This window comes from Alosa alosa, chromosome 24 (assembly GCF_017589495.1).
Source record: "Alosa alosa isolate M-15738 ecotype Scorff River chromosome 24, AALO_Geno_1.1, whole genome shotgun sequence".
Classification (NCBI taxonomy): Eukaryota; Metazoa; Chordata; class Actinopteri; order Clupeiformes; family Clupeidae; genus Alosa; species Alosa alosa.
The window spans coordinates 10,598,750-10,622,399 of record NC_063212.1 but is presented as its reverse complement, the minus strand read 5'-3'; the positions used below and the strand labels follow the sequence as shown (position 1 = coordinate 10,622,399).

At 39.0% G+C, this 23,650-nt stretch overlaps 3 protein-coding genes across 5 annotated transcripts; 2 read left to right on the top strand and 1 right to left on the bottom strand.

The window, feature by feature from the left end:
- The first annotated feature begins 1,179 nt into the window (after nt 1–1,179).
- Nucleotides 1,180–3,053, top strand: LOC125289579. Its single transcript, XM_048236511.1, has 3 exons — nt 1,180–1,262; nt 1,894–2,094; nt 2,326–3,053. Exons 1-3 carry the CDS (start codon nt 1,199–1,201, stop codon nt 2,937–2,939), a joined length of 879 nt encoding a protein of 292 aa, XP_048092468.1. The 5' UTR covers nt 1,180–1,198; the 3' UTR covers nt 2,940–3,053.
- Nucleotides 3,054–4,247: 1,194 nt separating this feature from the next.
- Nucleotides 4,248–6,311, bottom strand: arl2 (ADP-ribosylation factor-like 2). Its single transcript, XM_048235755.1, has 5 exons — nt 6,083–6,311; nt 5,822–5,932; nt 5,484–5,646; nt 4,772–4,852; nt 4,248–4,618 (listed from the first exon to the last, which is right to left on the bottom strand). Exons 1-5 carry the CDS (start codon nt 6,145–6,147, stop codon nt 4,484–4,486), a joined length of 555 nt encoding a protein of 184 aa, XP_048091712.1. The 5' UTR covers nt 6,148–6,311; the 3' UTR covers nt 4,248–4,483.
- An 8,290-nt stretch (nt 6,312–14,601) lies between these two features.
- Nucleotides 14,602–21,478, top strand: batf2 (basic leucine zipper ATF-like transcription factor 2). 3 transcript variants are annotated; one of them, XM_048235757.1, is made up of 3 exons: nt 14,602–14,940; nt 15,193–15,277; nt 20,637–21,478. In XM_048235757.1, exons 1-3 carry the CDS (start codon nt 14,885–14,887, stop codon nt 20,976–20,978), a joined length of 483 nt encoding a protein of 160 aa, XP_048091714.1. In that variant the 5' UTR covers nt 14,602–14,884; the 3' UTR covers nt 20,979–21,478. The 3 variants fall into 3 exon arrangements, with proteins under 3 accessions (XP_048091714.1, XP_048091713.1, XP_048091715.1); XM_048235756.1 differs by having other exon boundaries at nt 15,167–15,277; XM_048235758.1 differs by lacking the exon at nt 15,193–15,277.
- Nucleotides 21,479–23,650: the final 2,172 nt, after the last annotated feature.

Sequence of the window (23,650 nt, the reverse complement as noted above, 5' to 3'; positions counted from 1 at the left end):
TAGAACTTACCCAGGTTTGATTGATTGATTAATGTGTTGCATGGTGATACTGCACTATTAAACAATAGAAAGATTGATTGATTGATTAATGTTTACCATTTTATGGGGAAAGAAACATTACATATTGAACCAGTATTATATACTGAACTAATGTAGCCTCCAGGTGTTTCTCAGGTTTGCTTTATTCAAATCTCTCCATCAGGAAAGGTCAGCAGCACCTAACTAATACACAGACCAGTGGGATACTGCTGCTCATATTTGATTGTAAGAAAACAAACATGATGCACATATATGTTGCACAATGTTTCAATGATATGCTCTATGCCCCCACAAGTTATATGCTTCTGGTTGTACCTGCTGTAATACTGCCTTATCACGAAGCCCCCCCCTACAAAAAACTTTAGCCTATTTAGATACTGAAATACAGATTAATATGTTTGTTCAATGTCTAGTCAGTACACCAAATAAGGAAGATAGAAATTGTGAAAATACATTTTGGTAGTTTGGTCTTTTTTTTTGTTGGTCTTTTCATGTACAGTGTAGCCTTGGCAATTAGCCATGTATAGGCCTGAATACAGAATAATATGCACATGAATTGGCACTAGTTAAACTCACCTCAACATGTCTTTTGCAATCATTTAACCTGCCATGGGCAACGCTAAAGTCACTGTTACAAACAGTGCAGCGTGCAAGACTAGGCCTATCATTATTTTGTACTCTTATGAGACCAGGGTACACTTTGAAATGGGTCTTACATTTTCCTTTTTTGGGGGGCACTGACTCCATGACGCTCCTGTTCCTAGATACACTGAACTGATTAAGTTCGGGAAAAAAGAGATAAAAAGCCCGCCTACACTGAAAACTGATTGGTTGATTTAGCAAAACAGGCCAATATAACAAACCTGCGTGAAGCTGGCCCCCCATGTTATTCAAAAATGATGAAAAACACTGCTGTTCGTTTGTGCTACGTTTGGTGTATCAATCTATGTTGATTTCAGACACCAACCCATTCTGTTTTGATAATGGTACTGATGTTACAAAGCTGGTTGTTGTGTAACTATAGTAACCATACCAAAAATGCACATTCGAATTTTGAAAAAGTTCTCACGCACAATGCACGCTTTCCCCACAAGTCAGTAACCTTAGCATTATCAAGGCATTCATTTGAAAGACCATTACTTTTCTTACGAACAAAGCTATGGCTTATGGACTCCACTGTCTTGCTGTTTTACTTTTGTACCTCTGTTTACAATGCAACCAAGGTAAAACATTCAATATCTAACTTTCTTTTTTTCCAGCCTGCCACGAAATATTGATAAACAGGCTAATGGTCACGGTAACTGGCTATGCTGTCAGTAGAACCTACCTATTAAGTATTTCATTGGGGGGGACATTTATTTATGTTAATTAACTGACGTGAAAAAAGTTGTTTTGTAACATTTATCATAAACTTAAAGTTATTGTATTTTATGGTCTGCATTAATGTAATGTGACTGGCTGAAGTTAGCCAATGTTAAGTTAATGGTTAACGTCACCCTATGGTATTTTAAGTGGTGGAGCTATGCTAGCAGCTAGCTAAATTGATAGCGTCCAGGGGAGGGTGTTCAGTCTAAAATGAAAGAGGTGATATACTGAAACAAACCATTATTACTACAGCCCTGTTACTACAATATTAAACTAATCATGTTCCAATTGTTTAGTGTCCTGGCAATGAAATATGGGCCTGGTAGTGCTAGCCTTGGACCTATTAGTGCTAACTTACAACTCAGATAGATTTTGTAGCAGCCTATGTTATTAAGTCTTCTCAGTTTCTCAAGTTGATTCTCAGCCAGTGGTAACATTTACTAATGTTGCCTTATAGATTTTTAAATATTGATACCGTTGTCTTTTTAGGGACAGCAAGGCCTCTTCCAGAATACATAGGCCTGGGCCTATCAGAGCAGTCTGATTGGAAAATCTTGTCACCATCATCTTTCATTGTGGATGCAGCCAGTGCTCTTGGTAAAAGCACAACTAAACAGACCGATGACCAGCAAGACAGGGATTCAGTCTTAACTTTCGAGGAAGCCAGTGGTTACAGTGGTCACATTAAAGGTCTGTTTGATGACTTGGAATTATCAGGGGAGTTTAGTGGTGATGATGACTTGGAATTATCAGGGGAGTTTAGTGGCGATGGCGTCTTACAAGATAATGCCAGCCAAATAGATTCACCATCAGAGTTGTTTCCTCCCACCGATGAAGTTTTGTTTTCTGATGCTTTGGCCTGGGACATAACCAGTAAGGATGTGGTGGACCAGCTTTTTTTTACTTTTCAAACTTTTTCAGGCGGAGAAAAGAGACTTGAACAGGCTCTTTGGGCTGAGTTCTTGGACTCTAGTTCAGGTGCAAGCAGCCAAAGTGATATTGAGATTGTGGATATTGAGGGGTCAGGCGAGATTGAAGATGATGCTGCTGCATCGTACACTGAGATGACTGACGCCTTTTACAGAGACGAAACCGCCCATGTCATCTCTGAATCTGTGCCAACAACTCGAGGTAACGATTCTACAGTGAAGACCTCCCCTATAGATGAGATTACTGAATCTCTCATTTTGGTCCCCACCACAACCGCACAACCTCAAGGGGATTGCTTAGGCCAATGTGACGATTCTACAGTGAAGACCTCACCTATAGATGAGATTACTGAATCTCTCCTTTTGGTTGCCACCACAACTACAGAACCCAAAACACAAATATCTCCCCCAGCTTCTTGGAGTGCCATCAAAGATTATGTGGACTCTTCAGCATCAGGTGATGGTTCAGATCTTGACACTGATGATTTAGATGAGAATACACCTACTGTTGCTGAGACTCAAGTTACTTTTCAAGGTGCGACTGTACTAGACAGACAAGATGTACCAGCTGAGGGGAATAGCACCATACCTGTACCAGGTGCCTAAAGCAGATGTTGGAAGTTGAACTCATCACTATGGTGGCACAGGCTAGCATTTATGGCCAGGATGATGAATAATTAGTAGATGATGTCAGGGCACCATTAAAATTTGTGACTTAGATTCTAGTATTCATGTGAAGGATTGTTTGCAGTTTGAGTTAAGGATTGAAAGAATAAAACAGAAATCTGAGAATAAGTTTACATGAAACAGAATTGTGAAAAGTTTTGCTGTTTTAGGTTTTGAAGTGGTGTCTTAAAAAAAAAAAAAGTTAGGTCGCCACCTTGTGGCAGAAAATGTCATGGTCAGACAACTATAATGACTAGACTGTAATCAGTATTTCAGGCAAATAATATTGTCTACAATATTAATACCTGTAGTAAAATCAATATAAGCTATAACATTTCACAATCATATTTTTAGTGACCAGTGTCCAAGATTGCAGAGATGTGTATGTACTATGATACATGTTGAGTTTAACATTTTCAGAATTTGTGCTGCAAGTATCAAACTACAGGTAACCTGTATTTAATTAAAAAAATATCTGTGTGCTCCATTTACCAGCCAGGGTTTTCTGTGATTAAAATAATAATAATAATACATTTTAATTATAAGCGCCTTTCAAGTCATCCAAGGCCACTAAAATTAGTAAAAGTGCAATTAAAAATGCCAATTTTATCACTTCAGATGTTTGGTTAGGACCAATAACTAGGCTATACCTATACATTTCTTTTAAATACCCATCAAAATACTTGTTCTTTCTTTAAGAGCTCAATATTGAGTTTGCGATGCACAGAAATTATGTGTTCATTGGTTACATTATTATTATTTTTATTGTTCACTGTTAAATTTAGCTATTGTATTGTTTTTTATTTGTATGTCACTTTGGACAAAAGCATCTGCCAAATCCCATAACCATTATAAGTATTATATGTAGGCTATGTAAAGCCCACATCAGAGTTGTTTGCTATGAGACTCATTCTTCTGCAGGTTCATTCAAGCCAATTAACTATGGTTACCTAAATATTAGGAGAGAACTTAAAATTTTTGTCTGTTTTATTAGTGTAAAACAAGCAAATGTCCACTTATTTCTCCAAAAAAGAGGGAATGTTTTGGCCTGAAAGAAAGGTGTCTCAGCCCCAGCTGTGGTGCAACTGGCTGGGGCACCTGCACCATACGCCGGCGACCCGGGTTCGATTCCCGCCCCGTGGTCCTTTCTGCATCCCACCCCGACTCTCTTTCCCACTCACTTCCTGTCATTCTCCACTATCCTGTCAATTAAACGCATAAAAAAAAAGAAAGGTGTCACACATTCACTTAACCAAACTCCCTCATTTCTCCAGCCATTGTTCAACGGGTTGATAACAGAGTTACATGTAGGGATTTCTTTACATTTCATGACATAAACATCAGATCAGTACTGTGTAAAAGTAAACGTGTTATAATGGAGTATTCTTAATTTGTTCACAGAATGTGTACTGCAAGTGTAACTTCCACTTTGCATTATACATTTCAAGTCCACTTTTGTTGTCTTGTAAAGGCAAATCAATCAGTTAATCTGTGGTGAATATTCGTGCAGCGATATCATCCAGAAGCCAGTTCACCCCCATGAGCAGATTTTCGCCTGTGACGGCACTGCAGCCTATGATGCACCAGTGATGAGTTTTAATATCATCCAACGCCAAAGCCTGTAAAAAGACCAAAGTCAAGGTAAGCCAACTCCTCCAGTCCCTCAAACACTTGCCCTTAGTTAAATAAAAAAAGGCCAAAGGCATGATGTTACCCAATCTGATGATGGAGATAACCAAACATGTTGGGATTTCGAAAACTTGTACCCTCACCTCCTGTATTGCCTCCTTGGACAAAGACCCAGGCAAGTCCTGCTTGTTGGCAAAAACTAGAAGTGTTGCTCCAGCCAGCCTCTGGAAGAAAGTAACAATAGTGAGGCAGGAAAACAGTCCTGAAGGTTTACTGAGATAAACAAGGATGTTATTGTTGTCCAAGGAGGACAACAATAAAGTAAACAACTACTACCCACCAGTTTATTTGTGTTAGTTCGGTCTTAACATTTGCCATTGTCTTAGTAAAACATCTAGTTTGCTATCAGCAATCTACTGTTCAGAGCAGCCTTTCTGTAATTATTAGTCTATAAAAGCTTCAGTTCCTCATTATGAGAGAGCATGAGGGTCATACAGGGGAAAAGGGACCCACAAAGGAATTTGCAGCAGATCTGCTCTAGCACCTTAGGCTTTTAAACCCCAGAATTGCATAATATGTGGATATGTAAGACAACATGGGTTTATTTTGAGTTTGCCATTTGGGATGGTGAGATTTCTGGGATGGCTTTGTTTGCCATGGGAAATTACTATATTTAAATAGGCTGATATCCCACTACAAGTGATTTATTTCAACTGTACAATATGCTCCACACTGTATTTTTTAAAGGAGACCAAAACAGCAATACAACAACAGTGGGTGTGACAGAGAGAAGACGGAGCAGGGAAGTAGGCTCTCTGGGTGTAAACTTAGATGGTGTATGAACATTAATAATACCTCTTCCAGCAGCAAAGAACTCAGCTCTTTTTTGCAGTCATCTAGCCGGAGTCTGTCAGCACTGTCCACAACCCAGACCAGGCCATCGGTGCTCTCAAAGTAATTTCTCCAGTATGATCGCAAAGATTTCTGTCCTCCTACATCCCAGATGTTCAGTTTAAACCTGGAGAAACAGCTTCTCATAATAAGGGTCACTGTCGTTCAATTATGGGACACCTATCCAATGATTTTAACAATGCAGACTGACACGACTACATGTCCCAGACTAGCTTACAGCTACAGTAATGTTCTATTATGTTATATCAGAAAAGCATCAACAAACAGCGATTCAAAATTACCCTCTATGTTCTAGCGTCTTTATGTTGAATCCCAGTGTTGGTGATATCGTGCTGACATCTTCGCCATTGAATTTTTTCAGAATAGTTGTTTTCCCCGCATTATCCAGTCCGCTGAAAACACGGTTAAGTATCACTTTGCTTTTAAGTATTTTGACAAAACAATAAGCAGCAAAACCCAAGCAAATAACGATTCAATTATTATTATCATAGCTAGCGAACACACATTCCGACTGAGATAACTGTCAGCAGCATGAAGGATACAGCATGAGCAACCGCATCTCGCGTTCCTTGTGTTTCATCTTCTTCAGTATCGTTAACAACCCCATCGTAACAGCCTTATTATTTAAATGTGCAAAGAAAATATCATTAATACATTAACTTAACCCTTCTTTACGAACATGCAATCATTCCTCATGTTCTAGCATGTACTTATACACTAGCTAGCTGTAGCCATGTCGCACCGCCTTTGTTACCAGGAAGTCAGTTATACATGGGTCCTCCCATCACACCAATCATTGGCCAATTTCTTAAGAGTTTGGGCGCGGCAGAGGAAATGATTGGATCATAACATCGTCATTCAAGTCGTTTTGACTGACTGCTGTGAGGAAGGGTGCTTGGGTGCTCGCAGTTTCTCTTCAATAAAGCAAAAATACGCCCTCTGTGAGTGTGTCGTACAATTGAACTATTATGGTTTATGGAAAATAGCAACAATGAGGCAATAGGCCATAGTTCTGTAGTCAAAAACAAATTGACAACAGTAGATCCATTCAATGTTGTTAGTCCTAAAATACAGTCCTTTGCACAAGTGTACAGTAGTTTAATGCAATAGTGAATAGCCTATATGGATATTACCGTTTGATTGTTCCGTCAAAGTGATTGCCTACTGTTTTCAGTCCAGTCCATTTTGTCCATCAAAAGAAGAAAAAGTGCATTGTTTAAAAACCTAATGCAAAAGGAGATTTTTTCAATTATCAATCCATAGACACAATGTAAAATGACAAGATGAATTTATAACAAATACGACTGCAAAATCAGAAATTCAATAAAGGCTGTGTTTAGGTAGGTTTGCACCCATACAGTACCATTAGTGAACAGCATCTTCGGGTGTTTTTGTCATTATGTGACAGAATGCTAGAAAAGTGAGTCAAGTCAGTGAGTTAAGTTGCTGTGATTAGCATGGCAGGGAACTCTGGGATTAGGCCAACATTTCTAATATATGATGGGATCTAGGAAAAACCCATCACGTGGTGAAATAAAAAAAAAAAAAAAAAAAAAAAAAAACTTTTCATCTCTGGTGAAATTTCACCAACTTAAGATTCTGATACCATCATGGATGCCATATTTGCAAAATTCTGGATTTCACCAGGTGATGGGATTTCCCAGCTCCCATCACATGCCATCTCACCTGAATTTATTCAGTATAATTTTGTATTTTAACTGGTGTGCCAGTAAAATAGGCTCTCCCTATCATTTTATGGAAAGTGCAGGGAGAAATGTATAATGCCATTGTTGTTGATTAACTGTCTCTAAACTCAACTGAACAGTTTGCAGATGCTTTATGTGAACTGACTTTTAATACAGAGTTATTCTGTTATTTTCTTCTTCTTTTTTTTCTTATATTCTTCGCATTTTCTATTTTTATTTGTTTGAATGCAGGTTGCCCTTTTGTTCTTTACTTGTCTTTGTCCTTTTATCTGCTCATACAGTATAGGCTAAAGCGTTTTGAATCACCATGTGTATGGATTGTGGTCAATAATTACCCTTTCCTTCTGAGTACCGTTTATATAGGCTTATACAATTCTCTTTTTGATTCTCTGATTGAACAGACCAATCTGTGAGTGCATTTGAATTTGCTCTGCATATCCATCTACCACCATTTCATTCAAGGCGATTTCTCAATTCAGAATAGGTCTGGTGTCAGCCAGGCTACCATTCTCTCATTTTTCTTCCTGGAATTTCGCATTCACATACCTACACCCACTCTGTCATTATCCATGTTTTTCTGTATTTCCCCTCAGTACAACAGCCGACATCTGTTCATAGTGGGAGGGTCATACTTGGGGCCTTCCCAAAACTCTCTAATCTAATCCCTGCCCACTCCCCCTTGGTTACGGATTGCACTCAGGTGGGGAGCAACCTCACAGCTAAATGAATTCCCTTGATTAGTGGGTATAGGGCATAATACTGTACTCAGCTTTGGGACAAACTTCATTCTCCCCAGCGGAAACAGATTTAGAACCATGGAACCATGGATTTGTTTACAGGCGTGACCTACTCACGCAGAACTAACATTTTAAAACGTCTTCCATGACGTGCCGCGCCGCATTAATTGACACACCCTCAACAAGGCCATCGGTGTTCACTCAGCGTTGGAGGGTTTACAGTGCCCTCCAGAATTATTTTGAGTAAAAGGAAAATCTCATAAAGAAATAAATATTTTTAACAACAACACGTCGCTCACAATTATTGGCACCCCTGCTTGTAATACCTTCTTAAGCCTCCCTTTGCCAATAAAACAGCTTCTAATGTTCTCCTATGACATCCCATAAAGTTGAAGAATACAAAGCAAGGGATTTAAAGACAGTTCGTCTTTACAAAATCTTCCCAGATCGTCCAGATTCCTAGGTCCACACTTGTGCATTCTCCTCTTTGACTCACCCTACTGTTTTTCTACGGAGTTTAGATCAGGGGACTGAGATGGCAATGTCTGAAGCTTGATTTTGTGTTCAGCAAACCATATTTGTTTAGATCTGGACGTTTGTTTCGGTTCATTGACTTGATGAATGATCCAATCATGACCAACTTTTAGTGTCTTGGCAGGATTGACAGATTTTCTTTTGAAAATGTTCAGGTTTTCCTTGGTGTTCATGATACCATGCACCTTAATTAGGTTCCCAGGGCCTTTGGGAATAAAAACAGCCTCACAACAGCACAGCCCCTCCACCATAATTCTCATTAGGCATGGGGATCTTTTCAGTATAGCCATTCTTCTATGTATGCCAAACACACCTAAAATGTTTCTATCCAAATGTTTTCATTCATTTCAATCATTTCATCTGACAATAGACCACACTTCCAGACAAAGTCACTGTACCATTCAGTAACTCCTGCCATTTACATTGGTAATTAAATGACTGGACAGGCTTTTACCTGACATGCCCTCTAAATAATCTATTAGCAGTGGTCACTTTTGAAGATTTTTTTGGGGGGGACTTGTTGACCCCAAGATGATACCTTTGTCTGTAACTCTCCAACAGTGGTTCTTAAATCCAACACTGTATGGCTGGCTTCATAACTTCATATTTCACTATATGGCTCTGTAATAAACGTTTTTCTAAACCTATGCTAAAAATTAGGTCATGAACATTCAACTTTCAGTCGCACAGGAGAGAAGTAACCGTATTCTCTGAATAAAAACCTCAAAGGCAGTCTGAGGGAGAGTCCATGGGAAAACTATATAGGCCTAAAAGAGGAAAGCTTCTGAAAAAACAAAAAAACAATGACAACTGACACTGAACACAGTACAAGTCAAGAACCAGATTCAAAATGGCTTCACTTGTCTCCACTAAAGTACAAAGTGGCTCGGTCCATTTATTTTACTGTCGATGCTTCCGACACCATTTTCACAAACAAGCCAAATAGGTGCCACATTTCCGTAACCAACAAAGTACGTTATCTGTCTGGATTAATAATAAGATACATTTTATTTATAAGCGCCTTTCAAGTCACCCAAGGACAGTGTACAATAAAAAGTTAAGGATGTTAAACCATACATACAGACAGACATTACACTCACAGTGGACATTGTACATACATACAGACAGAGGCACAGACACAGATGACACTGCACACCAGACAACAAGAATATACAGACATTGTCTGCCGGGAGTTTTCCCAAAAAGCACTTCAGACCATGAGAAGTAAAATCATCTGGTCTGATGAAACAAAGACTGAACTATTTGGCCCTAATTCCCAACGTTGTGTGTGGAAGAAACCAGGCACTGAGCTGCACTGATGTTTGTGTCAGGGCAGACAGGATAGGCCCCAAGCGCAAGACTCTTTCAAACAAAACCATTTTATTAACTATACAAACTATACTTACAAGACTTCCAACATGACAAACAGAGAGACAAACCGACAAAGGACAGAGGAACAGGGGGGTAGAAATACACAGACTAGTTAACAAGACCAACAAGACAATAACAGGGAACAGGTGCTAGCAGAAACAGAGGGAAACTAACGAGACAGGAAATGCAGACCATATAAGGAAATGAGCAGGGACGAAGACAGATGAAAGACGTACACAGAGCACAAACAACCAAAGTAGGCAAACACAGGACAACATACAAAATGGCCACCAGGGTGGCACAAAGTCAGTCAGTCCCTGCAGGATCCTGGCAGTTTGTCCTTCTTTATGCTTCTCTCATCCTTTCAAAGGAACTCTGGATGTCATTCATAGTGATCATTGGGTCCTTGGTTACCTGTCTGACCAAGGCCCTTCATCCCAGATTATTCAGTTTGGCTGAGCGGCCAGATATATACTGTTGGTTGTTCCAAACTTTTCCATTTGAGAATAATGGAGGCTACTGTGCTCTTGGGCACTTTCAATGCTGTAGAAAATGTCTTGTATCCTTCCCCCGATCTGTGTCGTCACACAACCCTATCGCGCAGGTCTACGGACAATTCTCTCGACCTCGTGGCTTGGTTTTCACTCTGACATACACCATCAACTGTAAGAGTTTATATAAAGACATGTGTGCCTTCCCTAATAATGTCCAGTGAATTACAGTAATTTAGGCACAGGTAGACTCCAGTCAAATTGTAGAAGTATCTCAAGGACCATTGTTATAAGTAGGATACCAGAACTCAGTTACAAGCAAGTTCATAACAAAGGGTCTGAATACTTATGTAAAATGAATATTTCAGTCTTTTACTTTTTATAAATTTACAAATAAAAACACTCCAAACACCTGTTTATTGTAGAGTGTTGGAGTATTGTGTGTAGATTGATCCATTCCATGATCCATTGATCCAAATCCATTTTAGATTAGATTAGATTCAACTTTATTGTCATTGTGCAGAGTACAAGTACAGAGACAACGAAATGCAATTTGCGTCTAACCAGAAGTGCAAAAAAGCAGAAAAAGTGCAATGTGATATACAAAGGTGGTGCATAGACAGGACAAAAGATATAGTGCAGTGTAGACAGTAGTATAGAGTTGTTTTCAGAAGGTGGTTTAGAATAGTATAAATTAAATATAAGTATGTGCAGTGTATTAACAGGTCTGAAACATAACAAAAATGTGGAAAAAGTGAAGTGCTGTGAATACTTTCCGTATGCACTGTATAAACCCCATACCAAATGCTCAGTTGCCTGAACACATTTCTTGAATCGATCACTCATGCCACTCAAACTCTAAAACGCATTTGCATGCAATAAAACATGATTTGTACTATAAACCAGAATCAAAATGCATGGTAGCCTATAATTCAAAGTTTTCCTCCTTGATCTGGACAGTTGTCTCCGGCTGGACTCTCATGGCCTCTGTATGCTTCCTATCAGGGGTGTAGTGGTAAAATAAGAGGTGGGTAAACTATGAATTCTGTGATCACGGTAAGGAGGACTGTGCCATGTGGTATCAGATTTTCTTAAAAGGCATTCAGTACATGTTTGATGATGGTGGAGGTTATTGTCCAATGTTTATAGCAATACCGTATTAAATGGTTCCTAGAGTGTTGATGAGTATTCACATGAATGTGGATAATACAGTGTGATTTTTGAATGTTATAAGTTGCAACTGGTGAATAAACTCTTTTGAGAGGTGTATATACTCTATTTCTGAAATTTCATTGCATTTCAAACTGCATTTACTTGCGTTTAGCCTCCACTACAGCCCTGCTTCCTATATCTTATATCCTATGTCTACCTTAATTGGCTTTCCAGACCCATCACTCAACAACTTCTGCTCAACCTTAGAACTGCCTAAATGTGCGGGGGAGGGTGTATTGCAGTTTTTCACAATTGCTAAAACACATTTTTTGAAACCTTCCACCCTTTTCTCAAAACTGTAAACACAAACACCAAATCTCAAACAACATTCACAAAATCTCTGACAATCTTTGCAAAACTGAACAATCGTCTTAAAACAGTTGTACCGATGCTCAAAAGCAAACCATGTCTTCAGATCAATCACAAAGCAGTCAAAATGAAAACACTACTGAGCAGTCATTCCTTACATCTAAAAATGGATATAGTGCATATAGCTCCAGGAGAAATGTTACAGTAATTGTTTCAGTAACACAGTGGATTCAACATTTAAATCCAGTAAAAATAAAATATTGAGAATGGGGGTTTATGTTTACAATTCTGAAAAAATGATGGAAGGTTTCAAAAATGTGTTTTACTGTAGCAATAGTAAAGAAACTGTACACTGGAAAAGACAGGCATTTCAGTACTGAAAATAAGAAGTACATTACAGTCTACAGCCTACAATGCACTCACTGATAGTTTATGTCCATTAATATGAACCAGCACTGTTCAGCAACCTTCCTGGTTGTGTCACATCATTTGAAACAAGTGATCAATTTTGCGTTGTTGTGTTTAATGTATGACATCTGTGCTTTATTTGTGTTTACCTTTTGCCATGTGACTACCATTATGCATTATAAAACAGTCTGACACCAACTGTTTATTGAAGATCATATATATATATTGGGGCAGCCGTTTATTGACTTTAACTGGAGGGTTGCTGGTTCAAACCCGACCAGTAGGCATCATATATTGCTCCCCGATATGATTAGTGTCACCTCACTGTGTGTTCACTTTGTGCTGAGTGGATTTGGATAAATGCAGAGACCAAATGAACTATACTATACTTATATAAAATAAAAATATACAATTATCTTGAAAAGCATAATTTGTTATACATTTTAAGCCCATTTTGGCTTGTCCCCTGGGACTCCAAAAATCTGGCGCTAGTTAGCCGATGCTACCAACAGCTTTTTCAATAGTGGTGCTTCGGTGAGTAAGAATGAACAGGGATCAGATTCCAAAAATAATTCAGTGGAATGCATGGATTCCAGTTGCTGCTACTGGAAGAAACTGGAATCCATGCATTTCCACTGAATTATTTTTGGAATCTGATCCCTTATCATACCTGTTCATTCTTACTTGTCCCTGGACTTATCGTGACTAAATTAAAGATGGCTGCAAACGCTAAACTTCGTGAAGATACTGTCTGTATAAATCGTCTTGTAAGTAAACTACCAGTGCTTTTTCAAAGTTCTCAATGTCTCGTTTTAAATGTCAGGGCCCTCGGAAGTCTACCAATGAAGTGTGGAGATACATTGAGCCTCGTAAATGGGTGTAAAACAGTGATTTATTTGCATGGCTAGCCCGATGCGAAGCACCACTATTGAAAAAGCTGTTGGTAGCATCGGCTAACTAGCCAGATTTTGGAGTGCAGGGGACAAGACGAGATGGGCTATGAGACATACGTTCACACTCGGTATCATGTTTCAATACACTTTAGGTCAATATCACACCGGAATTCTCCTTTAAGTGACTTTCTTGATCAGCACAGTAGAATGGCATGCTCTTCCATTTGAACATGTGGAAATGTTCTGCAGTTTTCATTTGACCAGCTTTAAAGTGTAATTCCAGTGAAAATTGACTCCAGGTGTTTGTCTGCATTAAAACACATCAAATAAGCTGTGGAGACAATATTTTTCGTTGATCAACCACTACAGAGCTTGCTCTGGTATATGCTATAGCCCCAAATCGCAAACAGTGGATTAGCTAAGGGCCATGAAAAAAAAAAAACGCTTCCCAAAATAGCATTTTTAACCAGTAAGCACCAAGCTTGTTCAAGGTCCTTACACATAAAACAAAGCTGGAATTACACTTTAAGTGTAATCAGTGGGGACAAATGTTCTGCCCGCCCCATTCCCATCAGATGGTGATGTGTAATCCTATTTTTCCTCTGCTGGTAAAACAGGATTAACTGTTTGCTGACACTGTTTGCTGTGGATCTGATGGAATGTTGCCCGAATCTGACACAACAGTCTGCCATCATTTAACTGTAATAAAGTACCTTAAATCAAACTTTAAAAAAGAACTGTTATGAAGTAATAGAAGCGCAGGGCAATGGTGTGCCAAGGGCAGCAGATGATACAGAATTTTGTTATACAGGACAGGTGCCAAAATTGAGTTGATGTAAAGTTTAAAACTTTTCAAGTCTACACTTCCACAACAGATAAGATGATCTGAACTGAACTGATCAGAACATCACTGTGAAGCACATTTTATTACAACCTTGCACTAAAGGTGCTATATAGGCAACATAAAGTTTGATTGATTGATTGATTGATAAGATAAGGTTAACTTTATTGTCCCAGAAGGGAAATTTGTCTTGGGTGTACAGTGCCACTCACAGCTGCTTAACATCCAAGACACTCCAGTGCAACACAACATAACACATAGGAAAACATCACATGAATACATTTGTGAATTACACTACAGTTGGTCACTATCATGGTCACTATTTCTTAAGAAATCCCCAGCATGTGGGTGCCTCCCGTAACACCAACCTCAGTTTTCGCCTCACCGGTCCGCCCGCGTTTCCGTTTGCTTACAGACCAGGCGATTTAAAATAATCTAAAACTGAAAGTAGGCTACACATCGCGCGCGCGCACACACACACACACACACACCTCCTTGTTGGTCCCCGCAGGCAATGACCACTATGACGCAAGAGCTTTTTAAAAACGCAAGTAGCTCCCATCATGTTCAGAACAGTCAACAGACAAGCAAGTTTAACTTCGTTACACGGGGTACAGTTGTCTGCTGTAGGCTATAATTGAATAGTAGTAAAGTTACTAGTAGGCTAGCAAAACTAACACATAGACAGCTCAGTGGCTAGGCGGAGTTGTTAGCCCTATAAATTATTTGCTGAGCTGTGCGCTACCCTGCTCACGACTTGAGGAATAGGCCTTTATGCGTCTCGCCAAGTGGAGGACGAAGTTGCAAAGCGATGCCGGGTTTTTTTATGGACACTAAAAATCATGCAGAGAGTTCTACCTCATTTTCCGGCGAGGAGTCTCAGAGTTCATCAGATTGGGTAAATTGTAGGCTATTTATTCACTTGATTAATAACGGGCAGAATTATATGCTGATTACAATGACGCTAAGCCTGTTTTAGACTGTTAAACACCAATGTCACAAGAATCACAAGCTGAAGACTTAAAACAATGCTATAGTTGATTTGTGAAAAGCATAACGTTCAGATTCTCTTGTAAAGTCTAAGGCTACTTGATGAAATTCCCAACTATTAATTGTTGTTATAGGGAAAATATGATTTTGGCCCTGTCAGAATGTATAAACGAAAAGAGAAGAACCGGGATGCTGCAAGAAAGAGTAGAAAAAAACAAACAGAGAGAGCAGATGTGCTTCATGAGGTCAGTATAATTTTTCTTGATTTAATCCTACAGCTGCCCATGTTACAGTATAAATGGAATTTGATAGGTTTTGTCAAAAAATGAAAATAGATCAAATAGAACAAATAACATGTTTTGTGTTATGTAGCCTATTAAAGCAAAGATGTAATGCATTGTGTGAATGCTTGGATTCTACCTCTGGGTTTCGCGTAAGACCCTTGTGTTACAACATGCAGGAGGGGGAGGTATTGAGCAACTCACTTGCGCTTGCAGGCATTTCTGGGAAACGCAGGCTCTGAAAAGAAACGTCTCTTCTCCATCCCCCCCTTCTCACTCTTGGGCTACTATACACTCCTAACATACAACTGGAACACTATATTTTACTTTAATTTTCTTATCAGAAAAAAACGTATGTAAACTTATTAATTCTCCTTTCTCTTTCACTTTGATGATTACAAGTTACTTCTATATACTGACAGCAATATTAGCTATAGGCCTATGTGGAATGCATTGGATTTGGATAGGTTACGCTACCTCCTAAACTTATTCTATTCTTACCTGATTAAAAAAGTAGACTATTTCTACTGCCCCTCAATGATTGAAGGTCAAGTACAGGTCCGTAGACCTATGTGGCACTTAGAAATAACTGTTACTAAACTGTTACTGTTACTAAATTTAACACCATAGAAAGATAGTACTCTTAACACAATCGTAGAGAAATTGATGGATAGGTCTTATGTTTATCATATGTTATGGTTATGGTTATTGGATTTGGCACACACTTTTGCCCAAAGCGACTTCCAAATAAAACAATACAAGTTAATAGTTAAATTAACAGTAAATTAATTGGTCTCAAGATCTTTTGCAAAGCATTACAAATTGCACGATTACAATGGGAAACATAATTAGAATAAAGATATTACGAAATACTGTACATCTCATGATGAGTAGTTATTCACCATCATTTGCAAATTGGTAATGACGGTTAAAAGTGATTAGGGAGAGGCGAGACACATATGGAGCACAGCTGAAGACGACTGTCAATGATATAAGCAACTCCTCTGCAGGATAAATGTTGTTTTATTCAGTCATTTGAGCAATATTAGGGTACGTGTTGCTTTTTCCAGCCTATGTTTTCGGTGGTAACCCACAGTGTTGGGCAAGTTACATTACTTTAAAATCGTAATGTATTATGTATTACTTATTACTGTCATTTCAAAGTAATTTGTTACATTATAATATTACTGTCTCTGAATTGTAAGGCATTACACTAGTATTGCATTACTTTTAAGTTACTTTCACCAAAATATCTAGAAATATGGATTTGGCATTCTAAATGCAGTTTATTACGCTCAATGCAGCTCATTGCTCTTCCAATGGAGGGAGATGTGGTATAGCATAATGACTGAGCTAGGAATGCAATAGGAGCAGTGCTAATACAAGGAACAATCATAGTCAGAATTTTGTTAAAAACCGACAAAAGGTCAAAGTCTGGTAAATTGTGATAGAAATACTGTAACTTTAAGGCCTAGGCCTTCTCATTAAAATCAACAGAGAGCCTAAATCAAAGCTTACATAAAGAAATGTCAAGATGGTGGCCAGCTGGCCATTTCGGTGCCCTAAGTGAGTGGCTTTGAGTGAGTGACATTTAAATGATAACTCAAACACCTAAAGTAAAATAAAAAGGCTTATAATTTAAGACCATTACTGTGTGTTTTTAAACATTAATTTCTGAAGAAATGCTGTTTTACTTATAAATGGTGCACTGTCACTTTAACAACATTTATCTTTACGTTCTCATAATGCCCTTGTGCCAGCTCTTGTTTATTTGAGATACATTGATAGCACAATATTAACAATAATATGCACAGTGTTAAGTTGTTATAAGCAGCCTTCATTGCTTTGGAAATGGAAGTGTGCAATGACACCCATTGCTTCACATTTCTTTGTGCAATTAAAAGTGAATTATGTGCCTGGTAGCCACCTAGCTATCTGAATGGAATGCGTTTCAGTCGACTCGGCATATCAAGTGCTTCATGAAATGCTTGGAAAACGAATGATTGAAGACCCACCAATTCCATTCTAGTACTACGTGGTAGAGATTGAGAGAACCCAAAAAGTATCAAACTTGCATGTAACATGGTGTTAGTGCATTTTGACAATGTAAACGTTATTGAGTGAAACGCCGTTTGCAGTAAAGCTACTTTTGCCCCTCTGTCCTTTGGTGCCCTACGCAAAGTGCATGATGCGCGTGGTGGGAGCGGTGGCATTGCCATGCTACACAATCTTTTTCTGATTCTGATGCATTTCTATCCCTTTATTTTCTTTAATTCAAGTTCACAGCACAAAGCTGACATGCACTACTAAGAGCACAGTTTGTGTTTTAACAAGAATCAAAAAGATTAGCATGGCACCACTTTAGATGTTTCATTAAACTACTTGTGCTATTTCGCGAGGCATAGAGAGATATTTCGGTTTCGCACACAAAGTGCACTTACTTAACTATTATGTTCTTCATATCCTTGTCTCTGACAAGATGAAAATAATGAGCGTAGGCTTATGTCTATCCAGCAAATAATCCGACTTCGAGTCTGCTGCAGCCACAGTCATCTTCAACTAGTATCAGGAGATAACGTTTTACTATTATGCGCGATTTTTTCTTCTCTGTTGTTCTCGCGGTGGTGTTTGCAAATATGTATATAAAAAAAACACCACTTAATTTCGGGTTAAAATGCATTGTAACGCGCGTTACTGAAGTTTGTACCGAGTAAAATACCCAATTTTTTTTAGTAATGCCTTACATTGCCGCGTTACTGCAAACAGCAATATATTACATTAATTACATTACTTTTGTAACGCATTAGGCTACTCCCAACATTGGTAACCCATTGTCAGTCAATAGTGAAAGTAACTGCATATAACTGTCTTGTCGTTGACTGACTCCTTGGTGAAGTTAGTTTCACTTTGCCAATGAGTTCAAATAATAGACGAGTGCAAATGCGTGAAGGCTATGCTAGGTTTTTAGTAAAGCATGGTTTAAGAATGACTATTCCATACTGTCTCGCAAGCAGCCTCCTTCAAATGCGCCGTTGAATGCCAAAATACCGATGCATTTATTTGACATATCGCGCTTTGCTACCAAAAAGGAATGACAGATGTCATTCTCATTGGTTTGAAATGATGTTACACCCTAGCCTAGAAATCTAGACGCACCCTAGCGGCGGCAAATTAATTTGCTCAGCCTGTACGTCTAGTATCAAACCATAGGGATTTCTATTGGCTAACACCGTGGATGTTATTCAATCACAGCTCTATTTTGTTAGAGTCTTAAGGCGGGCTTAACAGGATAACGACAGTCCTGCGACGGTGAACAACAAGGAAGGTGGCTATGGCGAACGAAGAGCGGTTGTTTGAATCGGCGTTGGCGTCAACTTTGGAGAAGTTGAACTTGTGCTTTTCTTTGAAAGTTGAGCAACACAATGCACTTAAGTCATTCCTTTCGAAGAAATATGTATTTGCCGTTTTGCCGACCGGATACGGATATGGTCGAAGGCTGGCCTATTGCATGCCTAGGCAGTTTGAAAGACAATTCTCTGCCCGCCCCTTGGATTAAGCGAGGTGAATGGTTCGATGCCAGACTATACATTTCAATGATATAGGATGGCCCGCCAGGCTAGTTACGCCCCAAACACACCCATATGACTGATTAAAAAACCTAGGAACACCTTGTTGCGCCATGCTCCACTTTTGATAACGAAACCCCTCCCAATGTGAACTGGACATCCTACTAAATTTGAATAGACTTTTGACGAGTGACGATGCACTTTAGAATGTCATGATAGGGCCCTAGAATGTCATGATAGGGCCCCAAGTCTTATTCATATCGTACGCCCAGTCAGTGATTAATTTTTCGCCATGCGCTCCACTTCCATTGAACATTGTGCCCATGGGTGTGTCAAAGAAAAAAAAAAAAAGGTGTGTGGTCAGGTGCATGATCCAAAAATTGCTATCTTACACCCACTAAAAATCATGACGCCACTGACCAAGAAAAACCTGGTCTATTAGCGAAAAGTGCATATGAAGCACAACGATGAAGACGCACCGTCACGAGATGTAGGCAGCCCTTAGCAACGAGTCCGAGGCAACGACTCATCAGGCTATGTTTTCGATTCTAACCCCTTGTCAGTCAATAGTGAAAGTAAATAACTGAGTGTAGAACTGTTTGTCATTGCATACGAGACCATGTGAGTTTCAGTTCAGTTTGCCTATGAGTTCAAATAATAGGCGATGCATGTAGGCTATACTCTCCTAGTCACACACAGGTTTTAGTAAAGCAAGTATTAGTGGAAACGTGCAAGCAGATTCCATGCATGTGCTGACTGTCAAAATTTCGACGCACTGTTTGATGTTGCTCTGCTGGCTCTTAAAGGGAACGCCAGATGTCACTCTTATTGGTTTAATGGATGTTACGCCCAAAACACTCCCTTGACTGATTAAGAAACATAAGAACAACCCTTTTGAACAATGCGCCTGGCATCTGATCACAAAATCACGTTGTTACATTAGCAAATGTAGACTGGACCTAAATGGCTTTAAACCTTTGCGTCTCTGACCAGGTGTTTCAGATCGCTAAAATAGGGCCCTTAAGCTTATCAAGAGAACTGCTTTGCCATAAAAAAAACTGCAGAATTTGCATAACCTGCACAAAGAAGGATGTCGGCCTTGTGTGCACCCGTCTGCTTTTGCTCCCTGAACTTTGACACGTACAGATTACTAGACTGGGAAAAAAGCCCCTCAGCTGATGTAACTGATGCAACATTTTTTTTTTGCCCCTGTAATGTTGCGTCTGTCATGCTGTCTCTGTCTACATGTTTCTGTGGTGAGAGGGATGTGGGAACAGGGGTTTTGTTATTTGTCACATGTTGAAATGTGTATCTGCTGATTGTCGTGCTGTTTCTGTCTGCATTATTATCTGTGGTGAGTGGGTTATGTGGGGAGATGGTTATTGTTATCTGTTATATGTAAAAGAGGATGTCTCCTCATGTTTTAGCCTTTAGGCTGCTTGAAACCTCTGATTAAGAACCTAACTAACTAACTTGACCTCTGATAATGTGTATGTACATCACACCACATGAAACTCAAATGCTGAGCACAGCACCTCCCTGAGTCCACAAATGATGGTTCATTGATTGGGATATGAAATATTGTCATTTGTATGGCAATTATCCTGTAATTTATGCACTTAATAAAACTACACGTACCTTACCTTTTTGCATATTAACACTTTGTAGTGTAAGACTATACTAACTCGATTCTCTCTCTCTCTCTCTCTCTCTCTCTGTCTCTCTCTCTCTCTCTTTCTCTCTGTCTGATAATGAAGGAGATGCAGTTCCTAGAGCTTTCCAATGCTGCGTTTGAGAGGGAGATTGCAGACTTGCAAGCAGAGCTCCAGAGGTACACCACAGCCTTGCAGCAGCATGAGCCTCAGTGCTCACTGCACGGCCAATCAAGACTAGCAGGCAGCGTCTCCCCGCAGGTGAAGGCCTTCCAGTTTACCTCTACCAACACCTCTATACCAGCCTTGAACATAGACTCTGTTGCTGTCGCCAGTGCACCGCCAACTCATCCTGGAGAGGCCATCAGTGACTTCTCCCTCTCAGAACTCTTTCAGACTACAGATTGGACCGCACCTTGGGAACCTGGACACTGGAGTATACTCTGATGGCGATACACACTTGAATTGAAGCTGATTTCTGAATCACCAAAAACCCAGGAACCCCAATCACAACCGCTTATCCGGCACGAGGCGGGGTTTATATGATGAAAGACAGAAGAGTATAGTGAGCAGCGTTGTTCAACTCAACCAATGGCTTACGTAAACAACTGCATTTAAAACCTCCATTTACCAGAATGCGGTATATGGTAGATGTGTTTGCTATTATACTTCTGAAAAGACTGGATAAGAGTTTAATGCACCAGTTTAATTTTAAGTAAAGTTTAATTTCACTGCTGGTTACACCACTCGGAAATCGGAGGTAAATTAAAGGTCTCCAGACCCATTCTCATTCTGAATTGAGATTTCAGAAGCAGTCTGGTGATTTGATATGAATCCATCCTTTTATTGGACATCAGTATACAGTATATAAAGTAAATACAGTATATTTCAAATCAGTGAAATAATTTACAAATTATTGTTTTTTGTCTTAGGTAAATATATATATATATATACTACTTTAGCACTAAACATTTTAACCAATATATATATATATATATTAAAATATTTATATATATAAATATTGTTAAAAGTTTAGTCAAAGTAGATTACCCTACCCAGGCTCTGTTCTTTGTGAAGCTCACAAAGACTCTTATTAGGGACATGCATTATATAGAACTTTTTGGACCACACTGACTACTCTGATATTTTCCTAAATAAAGTTTATTTTCTTATTTATTCTGTAATATAAGTATAATTGTTCATCAACAATGTAAGGTGCTCTATGCTGCTCAATGTCACAAATAAAGATGGTTTTATTGGTATTTCTTGCTAATCCTCAGGACCTGCAGACCTTTAATTTTTCCTTGTTCTTGTCATAAAGACTTTGATTATGTTTATGGTATTTATCAGACGTTTTTGTCCAAAGTAACCTACAATGACATCAGTAAAAAAATACATTATTATAAAAATAATATTACTTAGTAGACTAAATACAATTTAACAGAATAATAACAATAACCATAAACACACAAACTACAACTCAGTAAGGAAAAATTGATTAGTCAGGTAAACAAATAAGTATTTAGATGTTTTTTGAAGATCACAACTATCTATCACTAGAACATCATTATAATAGACACTCTTTAGAAGACTGCAGTAGACGAGAAGGGATGTAGCGCAGGATCATGGAAATAAAATAGCAAGGTATCTTACAGGCCAGGGAGTGAGGGATTTGAGTTTAATTCTGGCAGAAATCCATCAGGTGGGAAACATAGGTAAAGTTGAGTATCATTGGCATAACAGTGCCAGGCAAAATCCGCGGGAGCGAATTATCTCACCAAAGGAAGTGGTGTAAATGGAGAACAGAAGTGGACCAAGTACTGATCCCTGAGGGATACCTCTGGTGAGATCATGAGTCACTCTGATGAGTTCACTTTGATACCTGTCCAGGATCGGCTCTATATCTCTAAGGTTTCTTGATGTCATGTATGATTTGTTATTCTGGCTTAATTTTAAGATGTGCCTGCTCTGCCTTCTCTACCCTATTCATCAATAGTCTCCTTCACTCTGTTCTCTTTCCTAGCCTGATGCAGCCAGACTCAATTCTATTCAGAATTCGAGTCTGGTGCTGCATGATTGGGACGTTATTATGAGGCGATACAGGGGAAATATCGGGGAAAATTGCCTCTGCACACAATTGGATAGACCTAACCAACCTAATCAGATGTGTATTTCTACAAAAGTTAGCTTGATTATTTATTATAGTCTTCTTCTTCTTCTTTTTCTTCTTATTCTCCTAACCAAAATTTCTGTGTCTAATTCAGCTACAACCGTTTAACGTAGAAACTTCGTTCAAACTTTGTAACGTACAGTAGGTCTAGAAAAGGACACTTGAGCAATGTATTTTTCATTTTTGTAAACTTTATACTTTTTGTGATATTAAAAAAACACGCTTATTTTTCCTCATAGACTTTGCATTGGCACTATGACATCATAAAGGGCTAATTAAACTGATTTGCACCTGTATCAACTGCCAACTGCTCAACTAGGCCCCCTCAAAGAGCCAATTAAACTGATCGCACCTGTATCAACTGCTTTCTGCTCAACAAGGCCAACTCTCCCTGTCTCCCTCCATTCTACAAAGATATAAGGCACATTCCATCCAACTTTCTATCTATCCATCTTCTTCAAACCATTCACTCATCCAGCCATTAAAGGAAAATTCCAGTATTTAGCACTTTGAGTCCCTTTTCTGGTTTATTTTGGATGAACTAGAGTGGTGGACACCGATATTTTGACGATTGGTCCTGTCTTGACTTTTCTGACTCGTTTTGAATCGCCTTTGACTACTCAGAGTGGCTGCCAACAGGCATGCTCAAACATGTCCTAAAACAACCCTTAACATTCATTTTCAAAACTGTGCAACTCACCGAGTGGTTAGTGGTGTTCGTTGATTATTAAAATCAAATATATCGGCGCAATGTATGATTTGCAGCCGTCTTATTTGCTATTGTGGAACTATTGTGGAACTATCACACCTCACAACCGCGTATAAACTTCCGCTCAGTATTTGAACCTGAAGCATAGACGGTGGTGCAGTAATATCAACGTGCAATGAGTCTTCCAACAGAAATCAATGGGATTTTACAAAATGGCAAATAAAACACGACAGAAACTGT

Excerpts from the sequence above, each read along its gene's own strand:
- arl2 (XM_048235755.1), bottom strand. The coding sequence starts at position 6,147 with ATGGGGTTGTTAACGATACTGAAGAAGATGAAACACAAGGAACGCGAG. Across the intron at positions 5,933-6,082 it reads GAGATGCGGTTGCTCATGCT|CGGACTGGATAATGCGGGGA; the intron begins GTATCCTTCATG and ends CCGTGTTTTCAG. Across the intron at positions 5,647-5,821 it reads AAGACGCTAGAACATAGAGG|GTTTAAACTGAACATCTGGG; the intron begins GTAATTTTGAAT and ends CTGTTTCTCCAG.
- LOC125289579 (XM_048236511.1), top strand. The coding sequence starts at position 1,199 with ATGGCTTATGGACTCCACTGTCTTGCTGTTTTACTTTTGTACCTCTGT. Across the intron at positions 1,263-1,893 it reads CTGTTTACAATGCAACCAAG|GGACAGCAAGGCCTCTTCCA; the intron begins GTAAAACATTCA and ends TTGTCTTTTTAG. Across the intron at positions 2,095-2,325 it reads TTACAGTGGTCACATTAAAG|GCGGAGAAAAGAGACTTGAA; the intron begins GTCTGTTTGATG and ends AAACTTTTTCAG.
- batf2 (XM_048235756.1), top strand. The coding sequence starts at position 14,854 with ATGCCGGGTTTTTTTATGGACACTAAAAATCATGCAGAGAGTTCTACC. Across the intron at positions 14,941-15,166 it reads CTCAGAGTTCATCAGATTGG|GGAAAATATGATTTTGGCCC; the intron begins GTAAATTGTAGG and ends TTGTTGTTATAG. Across the intron at positions 15,278-20,636 it reads GAGCAGATGTGCTTCATGAG|GAGATGCAGTTCCTAGAGCT; the intron begins GTCAGTATAATT and ends CTGATAATGAAG.